This window comes from Diadema antillarum, unplaced genomic scaffold (assembly GCF_040938485.1).
Source record: "Diadema antillarum isolate AM-2024a unplaced genomic scaffold, OU_Dant_1.0 seq00001146_RagTag, whole genome shotgun sequence".
Classification (NCBI taxonomy): Eukaryota; Metazoa; Echinodermata; class Echinoidea; order Diadematoida; family Diadematidae; genus Diadema; species Diadema antillarum.
Genome location: NW_027271958.1, coordinates 129,440 through 140,393, shown reverse-complemented (window position 1 = coordinate 140,393; position 10,954 = coordinate 129,440). Strand labels below are relative to the sequence as shown.

The following is a 10,954-nucleotide window of genomic DNA, read 5'->3' as shown; positions in this document are numbered from 1 at the left end:
CAGCAAACGCAACTACATTATTTCATTATTACCTTTCATTATACTGTTGCATCTATTTACATAAAATGGGGTTAGTATTATGGTTAAAGTCAAGATCATTCCCTTCGTTGCAGGTTTATGTTCTGAAAATATCGATAGGATTTGATGTCTAACAATTTCTAACGTTTTGCATCAGGTTTTTGAATCATATGTTTGAGTGATCGGGGTTTGATGTAAATTGGTAGTTTATTATATCAATAAACATAAATACTTTGTCAGATACGTTACCATCGCTTATTGGTTCTTCAGACCTAATTTATTACAGACAGGAACAAAGGAATTTGAATTTATACTTATCACTTGCTTATATCTTTTCCAGTTTCATTCTTACCGTCTTCCGTGTATCATAATAACAAAATTTCGGAACTATATCAGAAACTTAGAAGCATTGTGGAATTGTGCCTGCTTGACTCGTATTTTACGTACATCTCAAAGTTTTATTGAAGAATGATCTAATCTATCGATGACAAGAACATTTTTTTTTTACGTTTAGAAGTGCTGTGTTTTAATGAAAATAATCATATTGTGATGTTCTTACAAGTTAAAATGAATATATTGGCATGATTGGTGTTGGGTTTAAAATTGTATACTAATGGAACGTCTGATGCGTCAGATACGTTACCACACACCGTTCTTCTTTCGATCCGAAATGTATTTAATCTGACAGAGATGTTACCTGGCATTTGCTATTTATGAGAGGTATATACTTGTTCATAAAGTTGCATACATAATCAATGAGATTATTGTTGTAATTCAAATGCAGGTAAAAAGTTAGATTAGGGAAACATATTTCAAGCCGAAATGTGTACATGTTCTTGATTTTTATCTAGCCTTCATTTATAGATTACGATCATTCTTATTACAGATTAAGATCAAAGCTGACTCCAAAATGTTTCCACGATGCTTGTAGATGTTTAAGCTTGTAGTTTTACATTATCATTGCCATTTTAAAGCAAGAAATAAGCAGACAATCAACAGTTTTGTGATGCTACCTCTGGTAACGTATCTGATATTTGGTTTTAATAATAGTGATTATGCAAAAAAAAGGACTCTACGTTTGGAAATGTTTCTAGGAAAAGTATGGGCTCTCAAAAATCACCCATTGATTGTTTTGTATTCCTAAGGGATTGAAGTTTCTGAAATGATGAAAAATAAATGAAATCTCTGATGTTGATTTTTTGTCATTTCTACAACGGTAATTGCACGCTTTATCGGAGAATGGCCCATATATAAGTATCAAAATACACCTTTCTTTTTTTTTTCTCCCACATTACTGTTATGATTTAAGAGTAACTACATTTTCAAGGTCTTTGTCAACTTTATGTCCATCCAGATACATTGCAGATTTACTCTGGCGTAATACATGAATACTTGAAATATGTGCATCTTGGTGGCATAGCTATCACTACTGCTCGAACTACAATGTACAATTCTTCCGCTGAACACACAAAATGTTCTGTAGTGCATGCATACTATGAGATCTTTATGTATTTGTGGTATTTGTCACCAATACAAACTGTACTGTATTTGTGACAAATGCCACAAATCCATAAAATCTCATATAAATATACAGTGCATGTCAAAAGAAGTTCTGAAAACATTTTTATGCTTGTGTTACAGAATGTATACAACATACAAAATCAGTAAAGACAAATTCAAATTTTTTGCAGAAATATTTTAATAAAAAGTATGTACATAGTTCAACAGGACAAAAAAAATGGATGTGTGTTTGTAGTTCTTATACACACCTACAAGATCAATGGGATATACCCACCACAATGTTCTTCATATCACAAGATTTTTCCTTTGGACCTTTTTTTTTTTTCAAGTAAATGTATTCATGGAAGTAAAACTTGCAGTTCTGATACTGTTGGTCACCTTTTTCTTTGAAGGGCAGTCACACTGTATACAATAGCTGCAACAGTTTATCATAAGCTCATAACAGCACTGAGCAGGTAGATACTTTTGATGATTTTAGAAACCTGAAGTGATCACATCACAATTACAACGATCAAAAGTCACATAAGATCGGCTGGTTCATCACATCCATGAGTTTCACTCAAGTTCTCTTGATTTGTGTTTTTTCTAAAATACATGTTTTAACATCTTTTGAAGAAAATAATAATTTTAACTAGACATGTGTAGAGACCTCACAGTTTTGTTTTTGTTTTGTTTTTGTTTTCCCTCTCTGGTTGTTTCTACTTAGTATGATCTGTATCTTCTGATGAGAAGCAAGCTTACATGTTGATATAGTATGCAACACACTTACTACGATGTAATTACATTTAAGTTTTCCTTACAAAGCAATAGGCAGGTGCTATCACTTCTCCCCACATAAACTCAGAAATACATAATACAATGTAATTTGATTGCATAATTTAGTTATTATGTATTTGTTGAGACAACTGTAAGTACGTAGACATGGTGCTAAAGCCCTCTAGGTTCAAGTTTTGCAAGCAAGAGATGGCCATCCATTTTCACACTGTATTTTCCGTAGTATTTCACAAAGATTACTTCAATTTGTGGTAAACTCTAGAAGGTGATCATTAGCAGGTTACCATGAATACAGCACATTACAATTTACTACACTGAAATATCTTCTGAGCAAAAAGCATGGGTTCTACACCAATAAATAATGCTTCATTCTTCATCTTTCATTTCTGCAGCTGTAGATATTTGCATTATCCAGTTTATCACACAGATGAAACAAACATTGTAGATACATGGGAGTCTTGTTATAACACAGACACCTGGGGTCTGTTTCATGAAAGTCTTGTGAGAGACTTTTTGCTCATAAGACACGCATATAAGAGACTTTATGAAATGGATTCACTTCTCTTTGAAAGTCCCTCATGGCTACATATGAGTGACTTTGGCCATTCTGAGATGTATGTCAAGACTTTAATAAAATTAAATGTGATGACTTCATAAAATGGATCCCTGGGCCCTGTTTTATGAAGCATTAAAGTTGATTATATAGTTGATTTCAATTGTAAGTCTATGGCAGCCTGTGCGGTAAGGAAATTTCAAGTCAATTTTATCTTTTGATAAAACGGGACCCAAGTCTGGCAAAGTTTTTTTTGTACCTCATTACATCCCACCCTCAGATCTGTACACATAGTATGGCATAATAGTGCCGAGCAGGAAAAAGGGGGGGGGGGGGGGGGGTGGGGGTGGGGAGAGGAAAGTGCTTTGAAGAAATTCTCACTGTATCATGGCACAGACGGGACCTGCCTTTTATCAAATAAGTTTAACAATGAATCTTCACACTGTCAACAAATCGTCTGAATATCTCAATCATCCTTTACAACATAGCGCTGTTGGCGCAAAATAATGGTACTTCAAAAAACAATGTCTTGATACAGGGCTCTACACCAACTTCTCTTCTTGCGGCCTGTTCGGGCCACTAACATCTTTGAATTTGAAAATTAGGTGGCAAAAAAAAAAAAAAAAAACCCTTACTGGCCTGAAGTAAAAGGAAATATAACATACCTATTTTGAATCTTAGGTTGCCAGTTCTGGCAACCAAAAGATGGCTTTTTGGAAATTTGGTGGCAAACATCAACTTTTGGTGGCCCAGGGCCAATGGGCCACGGCTCATGTTGAGCCCTGCTTTAGCAACATGTATTGCAGAGATATCAATTCTAAATATATGAAAACAAAAGAACAAAATTAGTCCCTCTTTCGATAGCGTTGTGTGTATTTATTCAACAGAAGGATTCTAATTTTGACAAGCCACATGATTTTGCCCACTTCTTGGTTCCAGACAACAAATTTTCCTTGCTACATCTGCACAAATTCTTTGCTGTTCCTCTTTGGGTGGGTTTGTTTGTTGTTGTTGTTGTTGTTGTTGTTGTTGTTGTTGTTGTTGTTGTTGTTGTTGTTGTTGTTGTTGTTGTTGAAACTTATCTTGAAACAAAAGAAACTTTAGATTCCCAGAAATTAACATTTGCTGGGTCCCGACAATTTACTCAGTTAAAAGAGGACTCTCGTATCTGACCCTCGCTATAACGGGGACTCCCCTGTACTTGTTTCTTAAAACGCAAGTAAGATACACTGTACTCTATTCTAAACAGTTATGTAAAGTCAGTCTTGGAGTGTGCACAATTATATTGCAAGCACAACTGTTCATACAATATTCATATCTGTAGTACAGTTGGAACTCATCTTTTCTGTGGATCTGAGCTTATTCTTTGAGAATATTCCCAGCTTGAAGGTTGATTATTCTGAAATGACTTTGCTTCAAACATCTATGATCTCATCATTACCTTCAAAACCCTTCTGGTAGAGGCATTAAGAGAAAATAATTACAGGACTAGGTATGATACCAAACTGAAGTGTAACCTACACATGTATGTCAGCATGATGCAGATCATGATGCTATAATGACCCAGACCTCAGGGGTGGGGAGACCAGAATGACACCATCACCTCTCACAAACAGCATCTGGACATTCCTCTTTGTACTCTGCAAAACAAACAAACACACAAAACAAATCATATAAAAAGAGTTATGAAGACCTTAAAGATTATTTTAGGAGGCATGTATACCAGTTAACGACAGTTGACAGAAGAAATTTGAATGGTTTGAGTATGGTAAAGTGATGTCAATCTACAAATCATTTTCTAGTTAGTCTTAGTGCTGCTTGCATACTGGAGAGGTACGCTGTAGCAGGATCAAGAATTAAATACATTGTACATTATGTATTTTGAAAATGTACCACTATCAGGTCAAAATTCCCTTGGAAGTGTAAATGAATATTGAATTTAACAGGTGAATCTTGGTCAAGGAACAGGTTAAAAAAAGGCAGGAATATTGAGGTGATATGACTTTGATGGACTCTTTTTTTTAAATGGACTGTATTCGACCATAAAGAGTCATGCGCATATCATGAGATCTTCAGTCCCTATCACTGCAGCTGGACTTAACAAAGTATACAAGTTTGATACTATTGCAGTGAGTTTTCACAGTATTTATCTCTAAAGGTGAGAGTGATATGATTTACAATACACAGTCAACCTTGCTTAAGTCGAATCTATTTGGACTGCAGAAATAGCTTCAAATTAGAGAAAATTTGACTTATGAGGGATGAACATCAATAGAATATAAAGAGAAGAGGACTTGAGAAATCCTTCAACTTTGGTGATTATTCAACTTAAGCGAGGTTTAACTGTATTATTTTTTCTGCATTAGCATAATCTTTGACCTCTTCATCAGACTAACCTTGTAGATTTCTTCATAGGTTTCTTCATCAATTTCCACAGTAGTGACTGTCTCTTCCACATCACCAAGGATCATGTTGAGATGCTGATCATAGGCCTGGAATGACATATCAAAATAATACTATGAGAGGTTCACACGTACAACAATGAATGATTGCTGACACACAAATGTGCAAGGTACGGTGGACTCATGTTATAACAAAGTCCTCGGGACGGGCAGTTTTCTTTTGCTACATTGAAATTTCATTAGAACCAAACAAATAAACAAAACACAGAGTGGATGATGTTGTGACCTGAATCTTTACTTTGCTGTCACCAGAATTTCGTTATAATGGGAGTGCACTTACATTTATTTTGCACTTGAGTTTCTATAGGCTAAATTCAAACATCAAATTTGGTTTTAACCATCTTTGTAAATTTGGACCATACTTGTACAGCATACTCACATTTTTTAGTACCATTTGAAATCTGTTACATGCAGTGTATGCAGACCTCATGATTTCTCTACTTCTGATCACACAATCTTCATGAGACTTATTAATGAAAGAGACATCCACTATACATTACAGAACATAGTCAATGTAAGATTAAGTGTCATAGCTCAATGAAGAGAGCACCCAGGCAAATGTCCTCTTGATATGTCTGCAAAAATGAATGGTGCTGCATTTTTTTTGTTTAATCACTCAAATTTTGGGCATATTTGCTCCTATCTCTTTCACAGACTAAATTTTGAGGAGAAAAAGATACAGAGTGATATGCAGCAGGATATAACTTTCGGGGAAGCTGTTGGGCACATGCCTCAAGGACTGTACAACCTGTATTTTTACATATAACACAGGTGCAGATTTCGGAGTCAAGTGTATATTTTCAATACACATATGACATAAAAGGGAAACAGAGACAAGAGAACAGGTAGGTCCATGACAATGAAATTCATTCTCTAATTAATATCTGAATTCAATGTAATTACATTAATCCTGATCTTACCAACAATTCCAGTATTTCTATGATATCTCATACATTCACACCAACAGTTGACTAATACAAAAAAGAATAAAGCATAGATGATGCAACACACAGGAGCTCTTCTCACACTTTCAAGAAAAAAATTAAATCATGAGAAGATATTACAACTGAAGTCCACTGAATCTTACATGCAGTTTTCCTTTCAATTCTCTGTCATTCCTCATCTTGACATAGATCTTCTCATCCAGACTGAGACGAATCAGGTCCAGTGGCTCCTCTACAGTATTAGCTGGCTGTGTGGGCTGTGTGTAGAGGATAAAATAACAACCATTACATGTATATCATTCTCACCAGTTAAATTGCTATCTCAATCTATGCCCATGTATATTGAAAGAAAGATTTCCTGTAAAACAGGCCTTATGGGAAGCAGTGTTTGAATTTGGTCTGTGAAATATCAATTTTAAGCTATCAAGAGAGGGAGAAACGGGGGAATAAAATAAGTAAAAGAGTTATAGTGATGATGGTGATATGATCTAGTCAAACCTGGAAATATTGCTTGGCATAAACTTTGTGTTTTTAAGAATGCTTTTGATATATTCTAAAGCTGAAGAAGCACTCTGAGAGCACAGACCTCCATCACAAAAGCAGCTCATTTCCATCACTGATCTTGTTCTTCCATAGAGATCAGTGATTTCCACCCATACATTGTATGTATGCATGCTGAAAATCGCCCAATTTGCCAATACACATGTAGAAAGCCTTTAGTTATGTCATCAACTTCCAGCTGCATGGCACGCCTCGCCCTTACAGTAACTAGAGCACGCTTTCAAATTCGTTGACACTACCAGAGGTACCTGCCAAAATATCGAAAATTCTTCATAAAATCCATAAAAATTCTAGGATCACTACCCAAATTTAATCAACTGTTCCTTGTCTCATCCTCAAGCTTCACAGTAAGTTACATCCAACTCTGGAATGTTCACAACTTTTTGAGTAATTTTGCACACAGACAAACTAACAAACCAAAAAACAAACGCCGATCAAAGCATATAACCTCCTTCCTTGGCAGAGGTAGTAATTAATCTAGGCAATCATGCACTTTACGGTCCTATATTATTGGTACCTCATTCCCCATGCATCAAGGTGATATCCTGAGAAACCCCCACGCACTGAGCAGCTGGCGAGCTGCTCTTGTTGTATGGGCAATAAATGTTGTATCCCCAAAAGTAGATGATCCATAATGTATTATCATTATTACCCATCTTCGAGCAGTAACTTAAATCAATGAATGTAGATCTACACTTCCCGATTTACAGTAACAAAATCCACTCGGCGCCAGGTCGAACCCTACACCACTGTGCACAATTCAGGTACTCGGCTTGCTCGCAGAGTCGCAGCGATTGTCCCCCTTTTTTCATGCTAATGTATGGGAATTTGCCCTCTGTCCCGAAACTCAGGTATGCTGTTAACTATACACAGCCCAGTAGCTGTATAAATAGCGAACAGGACTGTACCGGAGCGGCCCACAACAAAGAGCAAGCTCAGCACGAATTTTACAATAGTGTTGAGTTTTGATACTTGACATCATTTTTTGTCACTTCAAACTCATTAAATGTAATCTTCATTAATGACACTACATAGACCATCTACTTAACATAGCTGTTATGCAGTTATTGATGTTATCGATATTGACATAAACATTTCACAACTTAGCATGTGCAAACGGTACATCTATTCTGATAATCGGGAGTTCATGCGATCTGAATGCACTTTTAACGTTAAAAGGTTACGCTGTTGACCGTTGGTCCGTGCTGCTACCAAAGAAACCACCAGAAAGATTGTCAAAACGGTCTGAAGAAGCCGGCCGTCCTCGCCCTGAGTGATCTGAAAGTGACTCTTCATCCGATGAAGAAAACAACACTGACATTAAGCCGCAAGTAAGGGATAAGAAAGCTTCAGTTACATCCATGCCCAAGTCTCTTTTTGATGACATCAGTTACAATGATGCAGAGTCAAAGGCAAAGCCCATGGCATGGGCCATAGACTAACCGTTCGCGTTAACGTTGTCGTTAACACCGTGTTAGAGGTGCCAGTCAAGTCATTTTTTGATGAACCAGAAGAGCATGAACAAGAGAACTACAGTTGTACAGTAGTAGAACTTTTTAATTTCAATTGAAATTAAAAGTTACCATAGTAACAGTCAGTGACCAGAGCATCTCAGCCAATCAAAACCAGAGGCTGACTAAATTGTTGAACCCCCCCCCCCAAAAAAAAAAAAAAAAAAAATGCCATCACGGTCGACCGGACACTACGACTCACTTCTTACCCATTCAAAGCTACAGGTTAATTGTACTTTGTACACAGGAGCGTGCCGAGCCGAGTTGCAAACTTTGGCTTGTACCTGGCTCGTACACACTGTTTTGCCACTGTTTGTACCGTGATTTCAACCGCTATAATTCACATTGTCCCAGTCTTCATACCCAATTTTCAAATTACTTTAATGAACTTACAACTTCTGCTTCTTCAGCCATGATGATGGTGATCGTTCTCTTGTGGATATAATTGAGGTATTGACTGTCTCCACATTAGTAGACTTTCGAACCAGCCTGCCCAGCAATCAATCACGACCACCTCTCTCTACACTCCGCCCGCTCGGTGAAGATTATGAAACATAGATCTGTAATGCAAGACTAACTCTCGCGACCTGGGAAAATTGTATACATAACATTTGACTTTTGTTGAGTAACGAGATGACTAACTTTCGGTTCGAAGACACGTGCCCTGCAATGTTTCCCGCGAATCTCTTTGCAACCGACAGCTAGTATTCAAGAAAGTAATAATATCGGTAAGAACGCTTTATTCATGGCTCAGGCAGGTGGTATGACTATGACTACGAGTCTCCAGATCAGCTGTATACTCTCCCTCGTCGCGTACGAGTAACCCGAATATCAGCCTGCGAGCTGCGCCTGCGGGCCCGTGTCCAGCCAGTGAGGTGAGAATCAATCACGACTGTAACCCGACCAGACACTGTTACGCTATGCGACGTACCATGTACAGCGACTGGGCTGTGTATAGTTATCACGACTGATGATGATAATTAGAACGGCCCGAACGGCGTTCAACTTGGCATTGCATAGGAATAGGATTGGCCAAAGCATTGTGTAAGAATGTTCAAATGAAGGCAGTGTTTTTTACGTAGTGGTACTGGTACGGTACTCCAATAATTATTTAAGATCTGGGATGATGCTCAGAGATAGCAGATGCAGATGTGCCCGCCGATGTGCATATGTGTAGTGCTCAGAGCAGAATTGACATCATCAGTAGTGTCAGTAGATCACAATTCTATAAGCTGTAAATTACCTTTTTGTAGTTTGAAACCTTACTCTCTAGCTAGTGTAAATTTATTTAATCTTTTCAAGCAGCAGTGCCAGTGACTGAGCGGAAACTTTAAAAATTCATAACTTATGAATGGATTGTCCGATTATCCTCGCCAAACTCTCACTGATATGTTCGACTTTATATTGCTGCATTCACTCAGTCCACATCAGGTGTCTATGAAGGTGGACTTGTCGGTACAATGACAAAAAGACAAAGTGTTCCATTTCACAGTTGTACTGGTCGCAATTTATACCTTTGGCTCTGTAATAACGAGGAGATGTCAGTAGCTCTTTGTAACATGTCTATAATTGATGACTTAAAGTTCTGATATACAAAATTAGAAAAATCTGCTGTAATTTACAACTAGTGTGTAGATCTAAAACCTATTACCGCTGTAATAACTGCATGTAGATGTGTTGTGCATGGTCAGTAGTAATTTATTGCTGCTTGCTGCTTTTTGAGCATGTGACTGTGAGCAAGTAAAGGGTTTTATTTTAAACAATAGCAGACATAATTTTCTGTAGAACCTGTCAAAGTTTACTGAACCATCCTAACAGAATCCACATTGATCATTGATGTCACTCTAGCTATGGCTGGGTAATGTTTTTCCCAGTGTTCATGTTAATTTTCCATTGATAATCGTAGTATCAACTTACTTGCCACTTGTCTGCAGACCTTATTTTCACTGGTTGCAATTGCAGTGAGGATTTTTTTTTTCTCTGATAAACTGCACATAGTACCATAATTCCCTGTGTTTGTATTAGATATACAACAAAACCATATCCCTCATGTTGCTTGATGTTTGTATAAAGCATGTTTTCTTTTTCTTTATTCCTGCTGCAGGTGGATTCACTTCCTACGAGTATGAGAAACTGATAAAGTTGAAATTGTAATCGTCTCTTGAGAGCAATAGAACCATGGCAAGAAGGAAGGCAAGGAGTACGTCACAGCATCCTCAACAAGAGAGATCAAAAGCATCAGTGCAGGGAAAAGTAAAACAGGCGAGAGAAGAGATTACAGACATAAAAGTACCATCAAGAAAAACTGACAAGGAGAGAAATGACAAGGGCAGTATGAGCAAGAGAGTGAAAGGTAGTGATGCAAAGGGACAGTGTCCCAGTGTAGAGAATGGATCCAGACCCAAAGGAAGAAGTTCCAAGCTCAAGGCTGTCCAAAAGATGGCAGCTATGAAGAATGATGTGGCTTCCAGCGATAAGGAGGAAGAAGATGTGGTCACTTTCCACTCTGAATCAGAATCTGAGGACGATGATATTGATGATGATTTTGAGTTGCCAAAAGTCAAAGCTTCATCACGTAGATCGAAGCAGTCTACTAAGCTTATGCAAACA

General features: G+C 37.4%; 1 protein-coding gene across 1 annotated transcript; it reads right to left on the bottom strand.

The window, feature by feature from the left end:
* Positions 1 to 4,015: 4,015 nt before the first annotated feature.
* Positions 4,016 to 8,781, bottom strand: LOC139744193 (U6 snRNA-associated Sm-like protein LSm3). The gene is made up of 4 exons (XM_071654643.1): positions 8,738 to 8,781; positions 6,416 to 6,529; positions 5,263 to 5,358; positions 4,016 to 4,506 (listed from the first exon to the last, which is right to left on the bottom strand). The coding sequence occupies exons 1-4, from the start codon at positions 8,756 to 8,758 to the stop codon at positions 4,420 to 4,422; spliced, it is 318 nt and encodes a 105-aa protein (XP_071510744.1). The 5' UTR covers positions 8,759 to 8,781; the 3' UTR covers positions 4,016 to 4,419.
* Between the last annotated feature and the right edge of the window lie 2,173 nt (positions 8,782 to 10,954).